The 24,063-nt window shown below is 36.9% G+C and overlaps 1 protein-coding gene across 2 annotated transcripts in view; it reads left to right on the plus strand.

Annotated features, from left to right (window-relative positions):
• Positions 1–20,758, plus strand: part of YTHDC2 (YTH N6-methyladenosine RNA binding protein C2) — a 32,332-nt gene extending 11,574 nt beyond the window's left edge. For both annotated transcript variants that reach the window (XM_038170527.2, XM_038170528.2), the window contains 22 exons: positions 553–701; positions 2,094–2,229; positions 2,586–2,712; positions 3,804–3,869; positions 4,779–4,957; positions 5,137–5,233; positions 5,320–5,407; positions 5,490–5,570; positions 6,409–6,491; positions 7,565–7,670; positions 7,788–7,907; positions 8,213–8,485; positions 8,961–9,087; positions 9,583–9,788; positions 10,329–10,524; positions 13,454–13,563; positions 14,112–14,404; positions 14,839–15,013; positions 16,049–16,252; positions 18,862–19,044; positions 19,515–19,618; positions 19,769–20,758. In XM_038170527.2, coding sequence (XP_038026455.2) covers positions 553–701; positions 2,094–2,229; positions 2,586–2,712; positions 3,804–3,869; positions 4,779–4,957; positions 5,137–5,233; positions 5,320–5,407; positions 5,490–5,570; positions 6,409–6,491; positions 7,565–7,670; positions 7,788–7,907; positions 8,213–8,485; positions 8,961–9,087; positions 9,583–9,788; positions 10,329–10,524; positions 13,454–13,563; positions 14,112–14,404; positions 14,839–15,013; positions 16,049–16,252; positions 18,862–19,044; positions 19,515–19,595 — 3,080 coding nt within the window. In that variant the 3' untranslated portion in view covers positions 19,596–19,618; positions 19,769–20,758. The remainder of the gene's footprint in view (positions 1–552; positions 702–2,093; positions 2,230–2,585; positions 2,713–3,803; positions 3,870–4,778; positions 4,958–5,136; positions 5,234–5,319; positions 5,408–5,489; positions 5,571–6,408; positions 6,492–7,564; positions 7,671–7,787; positions 7,908–8,212; positions 8,486–8,960; positions 9,088–9,582; positions 9,789–10,328; positions 10,525–13,453; positions 13,564–14,111; positions 14,405–14,838; positions 15,014–16,048; positions 16,253–18,861; positions 19,045–19,514; positions 19,619–19,768) is intronic.
• The last annotated feature ends 3,305 nt before the right edge of the window (positions 20,759–24,063 follow it).

The following is a 24,063-nucleotide window of genomic DNA, read 5'->3' on the forward strand; positions in this document are numbered from 1 at the left end:
AGTTTTCCTAACAACTTAATGATTCCAGTGTCTTTAGAAAAAAACAAAACAAAACGTGAATCTGTAACATACAATCTGAACTTTGTATTTGTGTTGCTCAGCTTCAATCCCAATGGATAGCAAAGTTCACTTAGAAGAGTATCCTTTACTATTTCTTCTTTTTGCATGCAAAAAGTAGTTGTTACATGTAGGAGCTATTTCACTTTTCTCTGTTTTTTCTGTTCTGAAGAAAAATTGGACATAATTGTGTAGATAAAGAACTCTGTTGAAACTCTGTTGAATGCAGTTGAGTTGGAATACTGATGGCTTACCCGTAACACCCAAATGATTTTTTTTTTTACCTTATTCTTAGAGCAGACATTTAAAATAGTACACTTTGGGTGCCATTAATCACAGAACTGATATTGAACTGGTACCAGCATTCTTGATTGAATAAAAGAGAATGCAGTAGGTAAAACTTCATGACTTGATGTAACTATATTTTATAACCAAAACCCATGGATAATTAAAATGATTGTAAAACCTCTTTTGGAAATATCTTACACCTTCTAGAAGTAAAACAGCAAAGCACTCTTACTGAGTGGTATTCTGCTCAAGAAGATAGTAGCAAGACAGAATCTCAGAGACAAAGATCTGTTCCAAATCTATCTGAAGAGTATAATCTGATGGATGATGTGGGTGACACAGTATTTAATCAACTGGTAAGTTTTTCCATTTATTGGAAGAGATGTTTTAAATTTGTAGTATAGTTCTCCATTTAAAAACTGTTTTATAAAGGTAGTGGGAGAATCAAGTACCATTCACTGTAGGAGAAGATCGTGTCTGAAACCATCTAAGGAACCTGAGTGTGCTCAAGTCCATGGGATCTGGTATGTGGCATACAAGGGTCATGAGGAAACTGCGAGATGAAATCGCTAAGACATTACTATTTGAAAAGTCATGGCAGTCTGGTAGAGTTCCCGGTAACTTGAAAAGGGGAAACATAACTCTCACTTTTTAAAAGGGAAAGAAGGAAGGCCTGGGAAGCTGCAGGCCTGTCAGTCTCACTGCTGTACCTGGCAAGATCATGGAGCAGATCCTACTGGAAACTATGTTATGGGACATGGAAAACAGATGTGATTGGTTACAGCCAGAATGGCTTCCCTAAGGGCAGACGTTGGTTGCCTGGCAAATCTGGTGTCCTACAATGAGGTTGAAACATTTAGTGAATAAAGGGAGGAGTATGTGATGTCATCTGCCTGGGTTTGTGCAAAGCATTGGAGACTATCCCACATGACATCCTTGTCTCTGAAATGGAGAGACATGGATCTGATGGATGGACCTGTCAGTGAATTAAGAACAAGTATTATTTAATATCTTTGTTGGTGACGTGGACAGTGGGATTGAATGATGCTGATGACACTATGCTGTGTGGTGCAGTTAACATTGGAGGGAAGGGATGCTGTTCAGTGGGATCTGGACAGGCTTGTGAGGGCCTGTGCGAACCTCACGAAGTTCAACAAGACCAAGTGCAAGGTCCTGCATCTGAGTTGGGGCAATTCCCAAGGCTGGGCAGAGAATGGGTTGAGAACAGCCCTGAGGAGAAGAACCTGGGGGTGCTGGTAGGTGAGAAGCTCAACATGAGCTGGCAATGTGCACTTGCAAGGCCAGGCTGGATGGGGCTTTGGGGAGCCTGGTCTGCTGAGAGTTAGAGGGACTGGAACTGAATGGTCTTTAAGGTCCCTTCCAACCCAAACCATTCTGTGATATTATTCCTGGAGAGATTCTAGAAGGACATTGTTACTTGTTTTTTCTTTTTATTAGGATGAGCTATTCTAGAAGATAACCAAAGTATGCTTTTCCATTATGATGATTTTATATGTTTTTTTAGATAGAGTAAATAGAGTGATAGTGTTTTCAGTACTTGCATATGATACTTCAAATACTTTTACTGATCACTGAATACTATATTTCTTGTTGATTCTCCAAAAAAAAAAAAAAAAAAGACAGAATACTTAGTAATTCATATGTGAGTATAAAGACAAAAGAACTTAAAGAACTTTTTAAAGGGATTCATCATTTTAATTCTTTTTTTTGTCTTTTTATTTCTTCAGACTGAAAAAGATGCAAATTGTCTTGAACCATGGCTAATAAAGGAAATGGATTCTTGTCTTTCTGACATCTGGTTGCATAAAGATATTGATTCCTTTGCTCAGGTGTTCCATTTAATTTTAACTGAAAATGTTAGTGGTAAGTTGCTTCTGATTATTTTGTTTCTCAAGAAAAAAACAACCATAAAATGACTTGATTTTCTGTGATTTTGTTATCTCAATTCTCAAATGTTATTTTTGAATACTGATGCTTATTCAAAAAAAATGAATATGTCTAGCAGAGTTAATCAGTTGTGCACTTATTTGTTATCATGCTCATTTTGAAGTATTGATATATATGTTATTATTGTTTTAGAAACATTCTAAATTTACATGAATTGGCTGATAGGATGAAGTGAATAAATAAACTCTCGTTGGGCTGGGTTTTGAAAGTCATATTCATATTTTGCTTAGAAGAAAAAATTTGTAATTTTTTGCTAATTTTTTACTTCTCAGTTGATTATAGGCACAGTGAAACCAGTGCAACTGCACTAATGATTGCATCAGGGAGAGGCTTCCTGAGTCAAGTAGAACAACTGATTAGCATGGGAGCAAGTATCCACTGCAAATCATCCAATGGCTGGTAAAAACAAACAGATAAACTGAAAAAAAACAAACCACCAACTTGTATCTCAATATAAAAACGATAAAACCTAGAAAACATAACAGAACTCTTAATTTACTAATTTATCAGAATATTGTGGTATAATAACATAAGTGGTAATGAGTTTTGACAGACTAAACAATTTCTAATTTCTGTTCTATTACATTTTTTTCTGTAAATTCTAAATTAAATTCTCAATTAAATGGCCTTGAATACAGGATGTACTATTCTCCTGCTTTCAAGGAACCTGATTTGACCTACTGCTAGGAAAAGTTAGGAATGTTTCCTCACTTGGTTGATTGAATTAGACCCCAAATGTTTGGTGGTTCAAATTATAAGAGAGTTAACTATACTGGATTAAAAAAAAAAATTCTCCTGCAGGTGCAAAGATCTTTGCAGTGTTACAGCTGCAAGTATGTTCTGTTGGGTAGGACAATCCCTGTTAATCTCTTAAAATAAATAAATAAATAAATTAGATTTTGGTGACTATAAATCTATCTTTGAGTAAATGGGAACTACTATAAATCACTGTAGTGTAGAAGGATAAGAATAGGGATTCCAGAGGGCTGATCTTTGCATTCCTTCCCAAGTTCTTCAATTTAAAAGGAAAACAGAATGAACTGCATTGTGAGGAGGATGACTTCCACAAGGAATCAGAACCCAGTAGTTTTATGCATTATGGAGAAAAACACTTGGGGTATGACTTCTCAGGATTATTTAAAGGACCAGGTAAAAGATTGCTATAAAAAGGCTTAGTTTAGCTGTGCACATTGTGACACTCCTTTAAAAACCACAAGCCATTCTTCCCACTCCTTTCCCTTTGCAGGTACTTCTGTGTAGAGATACCAGTTTTACTTGGTAAAGAATTGCAACTATATAAAAACTGTGAAACTACTTATTATACATGTTTTTACAAGTTGCTAATCCAGCAGTAATGACACTGCTTAAGTGGTAATGCAGAAATGATAGAACAGTGCAGTGCAGCATGTCAGTTGTCTTCTCACTTAAGGTGCTACTCATATGTACCTTGTGAAGAGAAAATAATAAAGACCATTATGCAACTCTTTAAGGATGGCTCTGGACTGGGCTAAGCACTTTGGGCAGACGGAGGTTGTTGACCTGTTGGAATCCTACAGGTAAGCTATAACTACTTTGCAAAAACAGTTGTTTAACTTGGTATATGGATGTTTGTTTATGTTTTGCCACATTTTAATCAGAACAGTTTTGTGTACTCTAGAATTTGGCCTAGAGGGATTTGTTTGAGAGTAGAAGCATTCTGAAAATATGTTGTTTATGATGCTGAACAGAAACTTTTTTTAGTGATTATGTTTGCACAACTCCTGGGATAAATATAGTTCTAATGGTATAGGAGCTTTCTTATATCATTAGCCTTTACTGTCATGTTATAACACAACAGGAATGTCAGTATCTAGGCTTGATGTGATTATAGTAAGTTACATAAATATGGAGGAGGTACTATGCTTTCAAAATAAGCATCTTAAATGAAAATGGTGCGAATGGCATCCTCTCTTTTTCTGTGCAATGTTGATACATGATATACCCATGTTTAAAGAAACATTGTATGCAGGTAACATGTAGGCCAGTACATTAAAGAACTGTTTGATGTTTAACTCACAGGAAATAGTTACAGTTCCGTAGACCTATGTTGTTATAATTTGTCTTTGTGTAGTTTCTTAGTGTCCTTACTACTTAAGTTTCATGGTAGGGAAGTTTTTGGAAGACATGTTCTTCTAAATGTTTTCCCTTTAGCACATAAAACAAACTATGTAACCTCCAGTTTTTTTGGGTCACGTTTCAGTGAAGTACAATAACTCTAATGCTAAAAATGAGAATTGCATGCTCTGCAGGGTTAGCACGTAAGTCAGTCAACAGTAATAGTATTGTGGACATGCTGTTCTTCTGCACTTTAAGTTTAAACATTGGATACAGGTAGTCATCTTAGTCTGGATCTAAATTTGAATTGATGGCTGAATGCAAACTTGAAGTAAACAACCTTGACCCTGGCCTATACTTGTATGTTTTAGTGCATCAGTAGAATTTGGAAATCTGGATGAAAGTTCCCTTGTTCAGTCAAGTGGTAATGACCTTGAAGCAGAGGACAGAGAATTGTTGAAAGCTTATCATCACAGTTTTGATGATGAAAAGGTGGATCTGGACCTGATCATGCACATACTTTATAACATCTGTCACACTTCAGATAGTGGTAAGTATATATACACAGTCCTATATAACTGCTGTGGATTCAGTTTCTGATTATTTGTGCTCTTGTTTTTCAGTAATACCAACAACCTTCTGGGTAGTTGTATGTATGTTACTGAAGTGTATTTTCATATATTTGAAGTGAATTTGTTCTTTAACTCCATAAATCACCTCTTTTTGTAGGAGCAATTCTAATATTTCTTCCTGGCTATGATGAGATAGTTAGCTTGAGGGACCGTATTCTTTTTGATGACAAGAGATTTGCTGACAATGCTCACAGGTAAAATGTTTTATTTCAATGATTCTATTGAGGTTTTTATTGTTTCTTTTAAAGATCCTTAAAAAGTACTCCTTGTCATTTATTAGATATCAAGTTTTCATGCTTCATTCAAATATGCAGACTTTGGATCAGAAGAAAGTGCTTAGAAGTCCACCTTCTGGTATTCGCAAAATAGCAAGTATCAGATGACTTCTTCACATACTATATTGATCTATGTAGTCTTTTACAGTTACTATAGTCTTTTTCTTACTTGCAGATTCTTTCTACTAATATTGCAGAAACCAGCATCACAGTTAATGACGTTGTATTTGTTATTGACTCCGGCAAGATGAAAGAGGTATGATTGACTTAAACTTTCTTTGGGAAGTAAAATTTTTAAGATTTATGGTATATTAGTATTTTTAAATAAATTTTGGAGAAATTAATTTTTGAGAGCTAGCAGATGTCAAGTAACAAAACTCACTGTGAAGTTCTGGCATCCTTTTTCTTTATGACAAGTACTGTAAACAAATGTTTAAAAATGCTGGAAAAGTTACTGCAGGCTACTGTATGTGAAAAAAACTTAGCGCTTTTGTTTGATTTTCAAAGAAAGTCTATCAGCTTAGAACCCCATCTTCCTGAGACTTAAACAACACTGGGAGTTCCCTCTGTCATGTTATTCTGTCTAGGCCAGTTCTAATCTAGTGCAAAGTTTTCAGACAGTTTTTTGATACATTGAATGCCATACTAATTACTTCTGTGAGAAACATGAGAACTTACAGTAATTTCATGGGAGATATACACACCAAATTTATCAAGTTCTGATGGTACTACAATTGTTTTGTATTTTTGCACCAAATGCGGGGAAAGTGGGACATCATTTCCAAGAGTAAAACTTTATTGCGTATAATAACATTTTTGCTTTGTCATACTGCAAAACACAACTCATAGCACTTATTGATTAACACCATTGAGTAGAAAACTTCTGATTTAGAAAACTGTGTAGTGCAAAGATACTGCAAACGAGGTAGCATAACTTCACTTCTGAGTAAGTCCTTTAGAACATGACTTTGTGCCAAAAATGTTGGTACTTAATATTATTTTTTACAGATCTTCTATTGATGATTGAAATCATTAATAACTTTTATTTTATGTACTCTGTTAAATCTCGATTTTATTTTCCTTTTCTTTTGTAGAAATCTTTTGATGCACTGAGTTGTGTTACAATGCTAAAAACTGTGTGGATTTCAAAAGCTAGTGCCATCCAGAGAAAAGGCAGGTAATAAATGTTTCATGCTGGTTTTTACCATGCAAACATCCACCATCCTGTATGGTAAGGATAAAGTACACAATCTAAGGGGAGCCACACTGGGTAACATTACTAGGTTAGTCCAGTATAAAGTTTGACCATGGCCAGTAAGTCTCTGAAGAAAAGTAAGGGTCAGCATGTAGTTCCTTGGAGTAACTTCCCCAAGTCTGAGAAAAATGTGACTTAGGAATTTCCCAGAACTTACAGTAGGCTTGTTTTTTGTTTTTTTTTCCCCCATGAAACTGTTCGCTACCAGCACCCACTGTACCCTGTTAGGTATTTCACAACTTACCTGTATTACCTCTGGGCAAAGGGCTGCCTACGAGTTTTTGCTTGATGCCCCTTCATCCCTACGTTAGAAGAGACATTGAACAGTGATTTCTTACTTACTTTTTCCAAACTATTTCTGACTTTACAGGACTGTCATTCTTGTCGACACTGGGTGACGGCTAAGTGTAGCAACAAATACCAGTGTTTGCTGCTATAATATTGGCATTAGCTTTCAGGAATCTTAGTGTGCATGTAAGAATTTGCTTTCTTTGTCCCCTCATTTTTAAGTAGTTTGGTCTTGGTTCTACCTTTTACTCCTGGAAAAACTTACAGCTCTTGGGGGTTCTAAGGAGGTTTAAGAGAAGAAGAAATGAAGTTTGCCACTTATATTCTTTATAGCTAAAACAGTAATATTTGGATTGATCTTAGATTATTATAAAAACAAAACAAAACCACAACAACAACAAAACCACAAACAACAACAAAAACCAACACTCATCACTTTGTTTAGGCCTTGTTTTTTTCTCCCCAAGTCTTTCAGTGTTGGCATAAAATTATAGTAATGAATTTCCATACTCAAAACCAGTCTACTTTCTGAAAGACTCTCACTTTATATGTGAGAATTAGGATTAACAGAATTATCTTTTTATTAGAACTGCTTCTACAGACAATTCCTGTTCTAAGTTTGTGTTGTTTATGGATGTGTGTGATTTTTGTTATTTATTTTTTTAAAAGATGTAATTATTAACAACTTCCCATATTTTATTTTCAAGGGCTGGGCGCTGTCGGCCTGGAGTCTGCTTCCGTCTCTTCAGCAGGCTCAGATTTCAGAATATGTTGGAATTTCAGACTCCAGAACTTCTACGAATGCCACTTCAGGTGCTTGTTCAGTTATAATTTATAACTTTAAAAAATGTATTATCAAACTGTACTACCAATTACAAGAGTTGGTTTCATACAATCTAAATTTTCTTTTTTTATGTTTCTAACTTGTAGGAGCTTTGTTTACACACAAAACTGCTGGCTCCAATTAATTGTCCAATTGTTGACTTCCTTATGAAAGCTCCTGATCCTCCACCGGCTTTAATTGTGAGAAATGCTGTGCAAATGCTTAAGGTCAGCAGAAGTATAGATTTAGATGGAATTGTATTTGTTTCTATGTTTGTGGTGTGGCAGTATATCTTACTGAGTTTCATGTTTACTGTGGTTTTGTTTCTGTTTTTGTTTGTGTGGATGGATGTTTTAATATCAAAGGAAAAGAATGCTTAAATTCATCTCAAACTTCACACGGAGTTTGACTTGTATTCTTAGTATTCGGAACAAGTCTAGTTAATGTCCTGTATGCACCTTCTTTCTGCTTTTATTGGAAATTAATTTTGTCTGCTTCCCCTTTCACCCTCTGTTTTTTTCTCTTCAAACAGACAATAGATGCTATGGATCCTTGGGAGGACCTCACTGAACTTGGTTATCATCTTGCTGAATTACCAGTAGAGCCACACCTTGGTAAAATGGTGCTGTGTGCTGTTGTTTTGAAGTGCCTGGATCCCATTCTTACTATTGCTTGTACTCTTGCATATCGGGACCCTTTTGTCCTACCTACACTGGCCTCTCAGAAGCGTGCAGCCTTGCTGTGCAGAAAACGTTTAACTGCAGGAACGTTTAGTGACCATATGGCACTTCTCAGGGCTTTCCAGGTATTATTTCTTCTTCAGAACAGTAATCACCATAGATCATGTACTGAAGTAAAAAATGTGCCTATAAAGTTGAATGTAGAGTGATAGATTGTGAGTAAGTTGTTAGATAATAAACTTAAAAACATTTTTTTTCACCTAGTGGCTGTTCTGATTGTTAAACTCACTAGTAACTTTGTGAGGAAACATTTTCAGCTTTTTAATTTATATTTTTAATCTAAATTCTAATGGTTCTAACAAAATGAGACTTCCTGTTATTGTAACAGGATATAAAATAACTTGGAGATACCCAATTAACTTAACTACTAAATTCTCTTTACATTAACGAGAAAAAAAAATCTGATTTGATGCATTTCAGTTTGAGAATTGTTTTGTCTTTGTTTTTCTGTGTAAACGTTACTGTACTTGAAAAGTAAATTTTTTGTTGTTGTTTTTAGCTAACCAAATCTAAAGGCAAATGTAAAAATACTCTTTACAGGCATGGCAGAAGGCACGGAGTGATGGCTGGGAGAGAACCTTCTGTGAAAAGAACTTTCTTTCTCAGGCCACCATGGAAATCATCATAGGAATGAGAACACAATTGCTTGGTCAGCTTAGAGCTTCAGGTAAGTAGCTCAGAATTTTTTTTAATGCAGCCTCTGACTCCAAAATAGAGTAAATGCATATGGATTATAACAAGAATAACATTCACAGGTGTCCTTTGCTAATTTGAAACAGACCAGTACACATCCATTCTGGTAATGGTGGAGATACCCAAGAGAGGAGGTGTTGCTGAAAAACAGAAGCAGATGCTAATCTTACTGAAAGTACTCTTGTAGTTCTGCATTATGCTGGCTTTCACATGAAATATGACTTTCATATGAGAGATGTTTTCTTGAATTTTTATGTTATGTTAATTTATATCTGTATTAGATGTTTCTGTGCTTTAAGAACTAATTGCTTTTTGAGTTAGTACAAAGCACCTTATCAAGAAGGATTTTGGTCGAATAGTTTCTGCTTGGTGCTGTTAAGTTTGGCAGTGTGAAAAATGCAGCAAGAAAAATGCAGTGAGAAACAAAACTACGAATGTGTGTATTACATCTGTCTTCTTCCTCATTCAGGTTTTGTCAGAGCCCGAGGAGGAGCTGATATCAGAGATGTTAACACTAACTCTGAAAACTGGGCTGTAGTTAAAGCTGCCTTGGTGGCTGGGATGTATCCCAATCTAGTACATGTGGACAGGGGAAACCTGGTTTTGACGGGACCAAAAGAGAAGAAAGTGCGTTTTCATCCTACCTCTGTTCTTAATCAGACTCAGTATAAAAAGGTAAAATCCCTTACAGTCTTTTGTCAAGTACAGATTCAAAGATATTATATCAAATTTATGAAAGTTTTAGAAATGTCCTTTCATAGCTGTACTTTTAAAAGTAGCGTGTGTGGCAGTTATTAGACATTAGAATTTTAGGAAATATTTTTCCTGCTGGTTGATAAAACAAAGAATTAGAGTTGGTTTAGTTTTACAATATTTCATCCAAAATTAATTCAGAAGGAATAATCCTTCTAGGTGGAACAAGACAATATGAAAAAAAAGACTAAAGCCCTAGTTATGAACTCGTGTAAAAGACAGTGATCTCTGCTCATAGTAGTAAGCAGTTCTGCTCTGAAACTTGAATTTTTAGATGCTTGAAGCAAAATATTTGGCTTTAAAGGTGGATGTTCTTTCTAAGTAAAATTGAATTTTGTGTGTGTGTATCTGTTTGTATTTTTACATATATATATATATATATCTATCAAATGAGAAATGTTAAAACTTATTTCAGTTACAAACAGAGGGTAAAACAGCCTAGTCTTGATTGCTTCTGTGCAGATTCCACCAGCGAACGGGCAAGCTGCAGCTGTTCAGGCACTCCCCACAGACTGGCTTATATATGATGAAATGACAAGAGCTCACAGGATAGCAAATATCAGATGTTGTTCAGTTGTAACATCTGTCACTGTGGCACTCTTCTGTGGACCAGCTAGGTTACCACGTAACGCTTTGCAGGAGCCTTCATTGCTTCGAGGTATATTGGGTTTCAGATTTGTAATGTTTCAATTTATTACATATTAGAATGTGATATGGAAGGCTTATTTCACAAGGGTATTTAGTACGTGTATTGGCTAATTCTTTAAGCTACAGAACTATGGTTCCTATAGCTGTTCCAGAATAGCTTACTGGCTCTGTAAATAATGGCTCAGTTACGCACAAGAAATTTTCTAGCTTAATGTTCTTCTTCTTCTAAAAAACAAAACAAAAACATTTACGAAGTGCTACATTTTGATTTCATTAAATGCAACTTTTTACTGTTGGTATAATAAGTAATGAAAAATAGAAGATAAGGAACTTAATTCTTCATTGTACTGTCAATCCCTGACCTTGTATTCTAATATTCTGCTATATGTAAGGATTATGAAATTTGTTGCAGGGATTGTGATCTACATTCTTAATCTACAGTAAGAGCTATTCTCAGTAAAGAGTTGTTTTTTTTTTAGCAGCTGTTAATTGATCACGCTAGGAAAACTCCAGTTCCATGTTATACCTACATTCCATCAACAGCCATCATTCCTGAAAAATTACTTTATCAAGTATTGTTTTCTTTTTCCCCATGTTTGTAACGTGAGCCATAGCTGGGTGATTTGGATACTGTCTGTGCATTAAGGCAGAAGTTTCAGGCTTCCCTGGCATAAGGCAATTGAAGAATAACAGAGGTTCCCTTCTCCTCTTACTATTTTATCAGTTTGTGAAAACATACCATACAAAATACCTGTGTCCTTACTGGACAGAACCAGAAAAAGGGGTTGTGAGCAAAGGAATTGCTGAAGTTCCAGAAAGTATTTGAATAATTACTCGTATTTTATACTAATCTAAGAGCACTTCAGCAGCCTATTGTGTTAGGAGAAGTAGAGAACTAGATTTATAGAAGATTGTCACAAGCCTTCAAATATTAGAGAACTTAAATGAGGGAGAAAAGGCTATACCACTGAATGTTGTCTGGACTGAAATGACCTTATTTTAAAGTTGAGGAAATCCCTTCTGACTTACAACTTGATGAATAAGATTATAATGCTATTTCAACTAATTTGTAATAACAGAATTTATAATTAATTCTAAACTACTTTCAGTTTTGCAGTTCTTGAAATTAAAAAGAAGGGTAGAGTCTGTAGAATATAACTTGAGAATCTGCCAAAAAATGTCTGAAATAAATTTAGAAGAAACACTGAGGGTAGGTCAGAATGACTACTGTCTCCTTGAGGCATGAACTATCCTAATCAAGATAGGCGTTTTTACGACAGTAACTGGGTGACTGTAGACCTGGTATGGTATGGAATTAACCTCTTTGTAAACACTAGGATAATGGACACAACCATACAGAGATTCTCATTTAGTATATCCTACTTTTTCCCTAAATCAAGTTGTATAACAAGCTTTAAAAGTGATTGAAAGCTGCTCTGAACTACGTCTGTAGTACTTCAACATAGATTTGTAGGAGTTGCTAGCAGTTCCTTTGCTCTTTGCTCCTCATGCCCCCCCCCTGCAGTACTTAAAGTCTAGGTGGCAAGTCCAGTCGTAGAAGTCTGGTCACTCTGAAGGCAGGACCAACACGAGACTTATCTTTAAGGTGATGTTAAGCATTTTTTGACTGGAACGAAATTGTATGAGGTGTTGGGAAAGGCTGTAATTTCCACAGAGGGTGCTTTGATGTGCTAGTACTTAGTTTGAAGATAGGTGTCAAATTTTGAGAACAACTTAGAACTTTTTTGTAATATTTCTAGAGCAACCAGTAGCAACTTTTATTTTTTCCCCCCAAGGAAGATGCAACCAATATTACATCACTTAAATTAATGTATATGAATATTAATGGTTCATATCCATAAATTATACTCACATAGTTCTGAAGAATCACAAATTATAGTTAGTAATGAAATAAAAAATGCAACTAATACTATGAAACGTGTAATGGCAGTATTAGTACTGAAAATACAGTATATACGTTTTTTCTCCTACAGATCACTTTCTCTGAGAGTGTAAACCAGATTACTCAAACTCAAACAATTTAGAAACTATTGGTATGGCAAAATATATATGGCTTCTAGCCGAAACATTTATTTTAAACATTATCAGTTTTATTCTACTGATAACTTTTAAAAACAATTGGCTATCCTAGTAGCTAGAAGTAATTGGGAATACAAAGAAGTTTCATTCTTTTTTTTTTTTAAATTTAAGTGGAATGCTGTAGGGATAGAAGCAGAAATAATTGGTCCTGCTGCCTGTTCTCTATAAATACTAGTTTGAATCAAAATAAGAGTTTGTTAGAAGTTTTCTTGTCTTGTTCTTTAACTGTTATCTGTTTTTTTTATTTAAAAAAGGTATTTATCCTGATTGAATTGCTTTTTTTTGTTTTTGAATTGAATTAACTGTTATCTGTTTTTTTTATTTAAAAAAGGTATTTATCCTGATTGAATTGCAATGTTTTTCCCCAAGAAATAATAATAATTCCTAATACCTATATAACTATTTTTTTATTTGGGTCTTTAATCTGCTGTTTCACTAGAAAGTAATGCACAGAGTGATGTGCAGTTTTGCAAACAGCTTCAAGCAAAGGTTTGTGTGGTAACCATTATCAACATCAACGAATCATTATGTGGGTTGAGTCAAATTATGTCAATACAGCTGCTTATATAGCAGGACCCTCAGCAGGTCTAGATGCTGGAGTTGTGCTACTGAAACAAAAGCAGCCCAACAGACTTGTTACGGCGATGTATTTGCATGAAATAAGTGATCTTAAAATGTTTCTTTGAAAAGTAGGTGAAATAGTATCAAGTGGAGTAAAATTGAGCAGGAAGGTAGGTTTATTTCAGGTAATACAATAGTGAGTATTTTTTGTAAGTAGAAAATATATAGGAATGTACCTAGGTATGTTAATGTACCTTATATACACTAATTTAATCCAGGGGATGGGGTATCCAATGAGAACAGTGATAGTGAGCTGGAGGATGAAGCAAATTCTAATTCAGCGTTACTGAAGCTAGATGAATGGCTTCATCTCAAACTGGACTCTGAGGTAAGTAACGTGTAGAGAAGCTCTGGCTGTTTTAGGAAGCAGAGTTGTTTATGAAACACTGAGTAATCAGATCCAATAATAATACTGTCTCTTGTAGATGTTCAAAACTTTGATAACATGGAAGTTGGATTAGAGTCTTCTAAGCTCAGTTAACCTCCTTTGAGCTAAAGTTTGCATAAGAAAGTGATGTTCCCTAGAACTAAGCTCTTCTCCCTCTTATATGAAGCATACATACATTCAGACTGGGTGGAGAGAAAAGGCATAAAGCATTTCATGACTTAAAGTGAAAAATAAGTCCTGTAAGTTTACTGTATAATAACTTGAATTTGGTGCAGAGCTAGTTGAAATAAAAGGTTCTAATAATGACCTTAAAGCACTTAGCAGCTTTCTTTAAATGTTTGTTTTTCTCCGGCTTCCCCTACAGTTTAGTCTTGCCCTTTGGCTTGGACTCTACTTGTTCTAGAATGCCAGATGCTGAATAATAAGTCTGAATCTACTTGTCTGATTTAACTTTCATTAGTCTTTAACAGAATTGAAATTCATTACAGGTTGCTTGTTTGCTGTTGCAACTCAGACAGAAGTGGCATAGCTTATTTCTGCGTCGTATGCGAGCTCCTTCTAAACCGTGGTCTCAAATTGATGAAACGATAATAAAAGCAATCATAACTGTTTTAAGTACTGAAGAACAGGCTGCAGGTTTGCAGCAGCCTTCAGGAATTGGTCAGAGGCCAAGGCCTATGTCTTCTGAAGAACTTCCTTTAGCATCTGCATGGAGGTCAACCAGCAGTAGAAATAGCTCAGCAGAAACTGAATTGCCTGATGACTCCTCTAATGCTGAAAAGTAAGCTATTGAGATCTTCTAGACAACATAAGCAATATTTTTTTTATCTGTAAAAGCATCACTTGAATTTCTGCTAGTCACATAAAGGAAGAAAAAAATGGCAGTATAGATGGAAAAACTGGTACTTTCCTGTAGTATACTGTAGCTATGATTTCACTGGTAAGTATTTGGTATGTATGCATGCTGTTTGAGAGGACATTCAGGAATGTTGTTCATGAACTGTGTTCTCTGGGAAGAAGTATCAGAAGAGAAGGTTTGACCCTAGCATGCAAAACAAATGCATAAATACATGTATAAATTATTATTAAAGTGTTTGATATTGTTTAGAATTACAGTAATTGCATATTCATGGAAAACTCTGATATGTACATGTAAACTTTTCTGTATCAAACTCTTGTATCTTAAAACATCCTGTACCCTCCTTTACTTTTTAGAATTTTAATGAAATCTATGCCTCCAGAATTCCAGCCAAAGAAATACAACAAAAAAAACACTTCGCACTCCAAACGAACATCAGATGACAGGTCAGATCAATCATCAGCGAGGTCTACAGACAGTAGTAGCTATCCTAGCCCATGTGCTAGTCCTTCTTCAACAACATCTGGAAAGGTAGAGTTCTCATAAATTATCCCCCTCTGATACCAGCAGAACTTCAAAAATAAATTCACTGATACTTTTCAACAACGTTGTAGAACTTAGATTTTCATTTTTTTAACAGCTGTGTAACATTAACTTTTAGAACCTAAAACCTAGACTAAATATCCTCATTATGCTAGTTTAGTAAGCAAAAAATGTTCTTCTTTGTACAGTGCTGAGTTAAAAGCTATCCAAAATATAAAAGCTGAAGTAAAGCTATCTAAATAAAAATGATTTTTTAAAAACTACATATAATAGGCAGATAAGGTGTTCTCATTTCTACTCTGAATTAGTGTTTATAATACAGATCTGAAAGAATTAGTACACTTTTGAATTTGCTTCTTGTGTTTTCACACCTCTGTTTTCATAATAGCATACGCTGAGATACTGATTCTCTTTTTTTTTTTTGTGTTACCTGCCTTACTTATTTAATGACAATTATTTTAACAAAGCATGCATTTTTTTTGAAGTCACTGGTGTAATTCTCCCTGTGTACTTAATAAACCAAAGTAATATTAAACCAATAACTAAGAAGAAAACCTGCTGTTCCCCTAGGCAGTGACTTATTGGAAGATTTAATAATTTCTCTTAGGTCTTTCAATTTTTAAATTCAGCCAGTGTAAAAGAGTGTTTCCTGAAGGCAGAATTATAAGTAGTGTACTTAAAGTTAATTCTTCTAGACTGCAGCTTAGCTTCACCTGAAGATGTGTCAAACTTCAAATAAGTTTATTTAATCACTGGACAATTTAGGCATATTCTGCCGTACTTCATTGCTTTTCCTCATGAATGATTGCTTTGGAAAATGCTTCAAAAATGTAAAAAACAGACCTGAAATTCATTTAAAAAACAATCCAGGCAGAACCACCACAGAGGTTCTGTGCTTCTAGCAGAATATGGGAATGGAGGGCAGGAATGCAGTTGAAAGTTTTATCTTCATGTACTTAAATGCTTTAAAAGTAAAACCGTAGAACCTGACTTACTTTATTAATTTAAATTTATTTTTTCCAGGCCTCCCAATCTCCTTCACCAAGATCAAATATGCCAGTTCGGTACTTCATAATGAAAAGTAGCAACTTGCAAAACCTTGACATTTCTCAGCAGAAAGGTATATGGTCTACAATGCCAAACAATGAACGAAAACTAAATAGAGCTTTCTGGGACAGCAGCATGGTTTACTTAATATTTTCTGTTCAAGGATCTGGACACTTTCAGGTGAGTCTGTAGTTAATGCTAAGTGTTAGCTCTGATTGATGGTTTAGTAGATGAACACGTTTGGTGCAGAGTTTTTTGCTTCAGAAAGGACTTTTGACCTTTTACTTAGAATAAAAAAGACTTTTCAGGTAATTCAACCTTTTGCTCAAAGGCTAGTAGTGAATTGCCTTCAAACATCTGTCAGAATGCTTACGGCCTATATTAATCTGTTAAAAGCAGACACACAAAAAAAAAAGGCAAGGGTTTGCTACCTTTTTCTTTGCATGCCAAAACTAACACTGTAAATGTTAGTAAATGACTAAGCAGCTAAAATCCAATGGCAGCTTTCTAAATTTAGGAAACTGATAGATGTCTCCGACTGACTTGAATAATAGCTGATTTGCTTGAACAGTATTTTCTAAAATCTGTGAGGGGGGGAATTCTTACTATGATACTTGCAGAGCTTTGTCTTGACTTGTCAAATGTTTAGGTCAGAGCATGTGATCAGTGTGACCTATGTAAAATGTACTATAATGCTTTACTTTAAAAATTCTAGCTTAGCAAGATATTTGTCATCAAAAGTTGTCCAATTTGAAGTTAAAGATCTGACCTGGTGGCACAAAGTTGCATGTTAACTGTTATAGAGAAGGGTGAACTCGGTTGTTATGGGTAAAAGAAGTTTATCTTTTTTATATAAATCTACTTATAAGTCAGCTAAATGTAAAAACATAATGACCTAGTCAAAATACATCTGTATTGATAATACCATGTGATAATTTGGCAAATGCAGATGTGCTACTGGAAAGAAATTTTTGGCATGCCGGTTGGTTGTGAGAATGGTCTGTTGTACTGGGGCTCTTGCAGAAGGAAACAGGCTAGGAAATACATGCTGAAATCTGGAGTGTGAGTAGTTGATGTTGCCTTGCCCTCCAGTTTTGACAATACAATGAATGTTCATGAAAATGTGAGATTTCCATTACTATTACTGTTCTCTTGCACCAAGTCTGTCTTTGCTTTCCACTTCTTTTTTTTAAACCTCCATTCCTTCTATTAATTTCCATTTAAGTTTGTCTTGAGCTATCTAGGACTGTGGTGGTTTAACACCAGTAGATAGACAAGCTCCACCATACTGCTCTCTCATTCCCCCTCCTCAAAAAGACAAGGAGAAATTATGGTGGAAAAAAAGCTCATGGACTGACATAAGGATAGGAGCTCATTTGCCAGTTACCATCATCGGCAAAACAGACAGCCTAAGGGAGATTCATGTAATTTGTTGCCTCCTAATAACAGACTAGAACAGCTTGAACTAAAAGTACCATCCCTTCAACCCCATCTGTCCTATTGTCTCTTCTCCTGAAGCAGAGCAGGCAAATGACTAATGGAGGTTGTGGTCAGTTCTTAGGCCCAGGGACTCTCCATGGGCCGCAGCCTCCTCCAGGCCACATCCACCTGCTCCAGCGGGGGCTCCTCCACCCATGGGGGGGCTGCAGCGTGGAGATCTGCTCCATGGGGGACCCATGGGCTGCAGGGGGACAGCCTGCTCCACCAGGGGCCTCTCCCTGCACAGCCTGCAGGGGAACTGCTGCTGCCTGCCTGCAGCACCTCCTGCCCTCCCTCCTTCTGCACTTGCCTTGGGGTCTGCAAGGATGTTTTACTCCTTGCTCTCCCAGCTGCTGTTCCACTGCATTTTTTTCCCCTCCCTTACCTCTGCTCTCCCAGAGGCCCACCCAGCATCACTCCCTGGCTCAGCTCTGGCCAGCAGCAAGTCACTTTTGGAGCAGCTGGAGCTGGCTCTGCTCTGACATGGGGCAGCTGCTGGGCTCTGCTCACAGAGGTCACCCCTGCCGTCTCCTGGCTGTTACCAAAACCTTGCCATGTTAAGTCCAATACAGCGTCTTAAAGCAGTAGTGTGTGCTGGGAACTCAGGAGTCCAAGAAGAGCAGTGCCCTACATATGTCATGGCTGATACAAATTTGCCTGAATGATTGCATTAGGAGCGTTTGTATTTTTTTTTCTTTTTTTGGGGGGAGGGGTTGGTAGGAGGCAAGTAGGGGTGTCCTACTTAAAGAACTGAGAAGAAATTTTGGGTTTAGAATTTCTCTAATTTCCTATCTGTATACTTGTCTTTCTGGAATTTCAATTTTTTGAATAAAAAAAGCAAACACACTGTGACTTCTTTCTTTGATGAACAGCTATGTTAAAATTTCACATAGAGTCAGTAGAACAGAGGGAATGAGAATGAAGGAATATATTTTCTGTAAGAAATACCTACAGCTAGCAAATAATAACTGACTGTTTTGTAGTAGAACACTCATCTTGATCCATTACACTTAAATGCTTTTACAACATACTTTAAACTTTGTAAAAAGTTCGGAGCCTTTTAGCAGTAGTCATGAGTGATTGAGAGGCATTCTCAATGGTCAAATTCTAGAAGGCATATTTGAAAGGAAAAAATGAAAGATACTTTTAATTTCCAGATGTAAACTTTTTAAAATATCCAGCTTCTTGGGAGAGAGTGATAATCACTCAAAGTAATTTGAAAGTTTAGTCTCCAGTCCAATCATTACTTAATTCCAAAGCAAATAGATCTAATCTGTGTTTTTCCTTTCACATTTCAATTTTTGCTCCAGGGATTTGCCAGAATGTCTTCTGAGATAGGGAGTGAGAAAAGTCAAGACTGGGGATCTGCCGGTTTAGGAGGTATATTTAAGGTGGAGTGGATCCGAAAAGAAAGCATTCCTTTTCAGTTTGCACACCATTTGCTCAACCCTTGGAATGACAATAAGAAAGTACAAATAAGCAGAGATGGCCAGGTAATATTACTGTCTCATAGCATCTCCATTACTTGATGGAACTATGTTGGTTTTATTTTTACTTCCTTTAGGCTTGACATCTATCAGCTGTCTTGATGTATTTGTTAATCTGAATCACAGTTCATTGAGGCACTCTGCATATTCTGCTAATGCGTTACTGTTGAACTAATGGAAGCTTTGCTGTGGAACAAGAGAAAGTTCATGTGGTAGAAGAAGCATTACTTGGCAGAACTTTGCACTGCACCTTTGAAGTAATAGGTCAAGTTGTAGAAACTGACTCGTTGCTTTAATATGTCTTGTATTTATGCTTTCAACAAAACTATATACTCCACATGGAAAGTCTTCTGTAAAAGTACATTATTCCTTCATACTCCAAATTTACTAGTTACAGAAACTAAATTGTCAGATATAAATTGTATGTTTGATAGTAGCAGTAGAAATAACTTCTTACGTTTCCTGCTTGTTTCTAGGAGCTGGAACCACAAGTTGGAGAGCAGTTGCTACAACTTTGGGATCGTATTCCTTTGGCAGAAAAAACTCAACTGAGTTGAGGATGTAAAGTAATATAGTAGAGGTAGGTGATTTCATGTATTATTTGCTTTTTATGATAGAGGAAAAGCTGTCTATATGCAATATATCCTTATGGTGTTTACTTTTGCAGTTTATTGTTAACAGCTACAGTTAGTAATAAATGTTCTTTTCTTCTTGCTTTTTCTTTTTTCAGCTGTGGTTGTCAAAACATCACTTAAAAGTGGTAAAACCAGCACTGTGCCTACAACATAAAGAAGAGGAAGAAGGTGGTGCAAGAAGCTCCTGAAGTTGTTAGTAATGCTGTGCTGCTAGCAGTGGGGGGGAGAAAAAAAGAGAAGAAATTATGTTGTTTTCTTTATTTCTGTATTGTAACAATAATGTTACTCACCAGCCTGGTTTTGACAGAATTGTATTTTCTAATGAGGTTATTTTGTATGTGGTGGAAATTTAGAAAAAAGGTTTAATTTGGAACCAAGTTTGAAACGCTGGACCATGTTAAGTTAGTGGGCTTTAAGTAGCACAGCAAGTAGTTTAAATGCACAGTTTACATTTGAAACTTTCTCAACACAGTAAAAAGTGGAAGAGAAAACAGTGTAATATTAATTAGTTTTGCAGTTTCCTTAAAGTGAATGAATTGAGAGTTGTTGTCTCCTAATACACTTTAAGATTCTGTGTATTGGTTCAAATTCTATATGCGCAGTGTGAGAGAGCAGTATTCAGACAAACAACTGGGCAGCTGGTGAATGTCAGTTTGTTTAAATACAGAAATAAAAGGAGTGTGAAACTTCTTTGAGAGTAGATTGGTCCAATGCGCACTTCCAGTTTCAATTGTTCTCTACCTTTGTGTACTTCCAGTTTCAATTGTTTTAGACTTTCTAAAGGTATTTGCACTTTGGCAAACTGAAATAGTCTTCCAATGGCCTGGTGCCAAGTGGAAGTCTTAAGAGGGCACTAACGTGGGCATTATTACAAGGTGATTTTGCTGTCTTTCAAAAAAAAAAAAAGTTTTCTTCATTTTGAGCTTCTCCTTAAAAGTGAATTTACTGTTTTATAAGGCTGGTATAAATTCAGTCTGTTCACTGTCAGCACGATGTTTGTAGTTACTCTAAAATAAGCTGAGAGCTTTTTCTGCTTCTGAGCCTGTTCCTATATTCTCAGTGTCTAATAAAAATATTCATACAGAGTTCAGAATACCCAGTGTACTCATTCTTGCATACTGTGTAGGGACTGCCATGCGTAAACAATTGGTTTTGTGTTTCCAAGACTGAGTTTTTGTGAAGCTGGTATTGTCTAATATGGTGTTGTGGGAGACCATGGATGCAATGGAGGTGTGAGCCTAGTATTGCTTTCTCCAGTACTTTTGGGCCTGTGCACACAAAACAAGGACAGATAGTATTGTCTTGTTCAGGGCCCCATACACACCAGGGGTAGAAGTGGAGCAGATGGGCAGCAGGGATGGTGTGTGATCAGTTAACAAGCCCAAGTGGTGCTTCTCTGGCTTGACAATAAAAAAAAAAAAAAAAAAAGAAAAAGATAGCGTGGCTAGGGAGTTCGGCGTTCCTTGAGGTCTTTGGCTGCACCAGCAAAGTCTTGTCCAGAGAAGAGGCTGTCTCCTGCTTCTTGCCTGTCTGACAGCTGTGGTTGTGTAAGTCAGTCCTCAGGAGCCCATATACTAGGTCTAGCCCAGTCTTAGTTAATTATTGGACTTGCTGTCTTTATGATGTAGCTAATTATACTACTCATCTGTATTTATTCCTGTATCATTATTTGGAGAAAAATTGTTCATTTCTAAAGATTGTGGTATATGTTACTATATCCCAGGGCTTGGCAGCGATCTGGTAGCTTCTTTAAAACATTGCCCTCCCAGCCTAAACCTTGTTTACCAGCAAGTGATGGTGCCTCTTCATTTGTTCTTTCTGCCTCACATTCTCCCATGTGCATTGGACTCCCTGCTGCAGCGTATAGGTTTCAGGGGTACACGTGGGAAACTTCTTTCAAGTTTCTTCATATGTAAGAATAGGAATTCATAGCTCTTTTCGAGCTTTAAATGTGACTGATAGTATCCTCTCCTTTAGTAATTACTGTTTAGAAGAGAGAGATGACTTAAATTCTAGAACGGACAGCAATTTTTTCATTCAAACACTTAGGAGGAAAACAAAAAAAATCATGCTTGGCTTTTAAGAGAAGGGGAAGAAGAAATAATAAGGTAAGTATTCTTTAGTAATGGAAATATCCTTGTATTTTTTCCAGGAAAACTTTGTTGATAACCTATATCAACTAAAACTTTTGGGATGTCCAATGATTTTATTTATTTATTTTTACCCTGCATGTGTGTATAGGTTTATGTGGAATGGTTGGGTAGCCAGGTGAGGCTGTAAAGGTGTCCTCTGTAGAAGAGACAGATAAGCCAGTTCCAGCCAGCTCCAAAAGGCACTAAAGCTGAGCCCATAAATGACAGTGGTTGTGTCAATATGTATACATATTTAAGAACGGGTAAAAACAAAATGCCATGCAGCAGCAGACAGAGGAGAGAGCAGTGAGAACGTGAGAGAAGCAGCCCTGCAGCCCCCAGGTGAGTGCCGCAGGAGATGCTGCAGGCAAGCAGCAGCAGTTCCCCTGCGGGCTGTGCAGGGAGAGGCCCCTGGTGGAGCAGGCTGTCCCCCTGCAGCCCATGGGTCCCCCATGGAGCAGATCTCCACGCTGCAGCCCCCCCATGGGTGGAGGAGCCCCCGCTGGAGCAGGTGGATGTGGCCTGGAGGAGGCTGCGGCCCATGGAGAGCCCCCGCAGGAGCAGGCCCCGGGCCGGAGCTGCAGCCCGTGGAGAGGAGCCCACGCAGGAGCAGGGGGTCTGGGGGGAGCTGCCCCCACCCGTGGGGGACCCGTGCTGGAGCAGTTTGCTCCTGGGGGATGGATGGATGGATGGACACCGTGGGACGGAGCCGTGTGGGAGCAGTGCTTGAAGAGCTGCTGCCTTTGGGCAGCCCTCTCAGGCTCAGTTGGGGAAGGACGGCATCCCTGGGAGGGACCCCACGGGGAGCAGGGGCAGAGAGGGACCCTGAGGGAGCAGAGGAGACAAAGGATAAGGGACTGACCACAGCCCCCATTCCCTTGAGCTGCTTGGGGTGAGGAGAGGAAGAGTGAAGAGTTGGGGAAGTCAGGAATGATGTTGAACCTGGGAAGGAGGAGGGCTAGGAGGAAGGTGTTTTGATTATTTTTTTTTATTATTTTTTTCTTCACTGCTCTACACTGTTATCATTTGACAATAAATTACATTAATCTTCTCCAAACTGAGTATGTCTTACCTGTGATGGTGATCGGTGAATGCTCTCTCTGTACTTACCTCAAGAGTTTTTTTCTATCATGTTTTCTGCACTTGTTCTGGTGAGGAAAGTGAGTGTGATAGTATGGTGGTGGATGCCACACAGGTTTATCACAGCACAATGTGACAGTGTTTTGAAAAGAGCATTTCAAAACATGTTCATTGAATTCATTGCTCTGACTGTAGCTGGCAGTTATGTCCGTAGAATCAAACATTTTACGTAAAAGTAATTCCACACTCGGCTTCAAGCTCTAGGAGGGTACACAGAAGCTAATTACATATTGAGAGGTGGTCTTAAAAGCACACTTGAACTACTTTCCTTCCATGATTTGTCAATGTTTTCATGATGATCAAACTTAACATAGTTGGTTTCATTTTACTGGTAAGCAAATGTTTTAAAACAAGATTTACAGGGCTTTGCTTTTTTCATATCTTTAATAATTTTAATAATGACAAAACTCTCATAACTCCATACTCATGGTGATGACTTTTACTTAATGTGATATTTTTGGTTCTATTAATATGAAAACCTCTTTTTTATTTTAATTTTTATTTTCTTCCCTAATTGTTCTCTATCTCACTCATTTATATTTTCTGCTTTCTCTCCTTTTCCTGTGAAGTTGCACATAACCTTATATGTATTTGGTAGCGTCGTTAGTGTCTGAATAAAATATCAACTCAGGAAAGACATATCAGAGATAAGAAAGCAAATCTAAGAGACTTGTCTTGAAGCTACCGAGGCATTGAAAAGTCCTCTACTTGGAAATATTTACATTAGTTTTTGAATTGTGATTCTAAATAAAGTTTACTTCTGATCTCTGTAATTATAAGCTCAGTGCCACAGCATGTCAGTGAATCAGTGACTTCTGAGACTGCCTTTACAAGAGACAACCAAGCAGTAGTTGCAGCTCATCATTGGAACTTTTGAAATTCAGCAATAATAACATATGGTCTGTAAAACTGAATATAAATGCTATTTCTGTAAATGGCAACACAGCAATTTGCGTATGTTAAACCTGTAAGGAGCATCATGTGGTAGCTTTAAATGTTCAGACTAGTTAAATCTTTAGTAGATTTAAATATTTTAATTTTTTTTTGAAGTAAACTACTAGAAGAGGTTATTTCGAACAAAGGAATACTGAGAAAATAGGATACATGGTAACCTTGTT

Source organism: Anas platyrhynchos, chromosome Z (genome assembly GCF_047663525.1).
Source record: "Anas platyrhynchos isolate ZD024472 breed Pekin duck chromosome Z, IASCAAS_PekinDuck_T2T, whole genome shotgun sequence".
NCBI classification, from domain to species: Eukaryota; Metazoa; Chordata; class Aves; order Anseriformes; family Anatidae; genus Anas; species Anas platyrhynchos.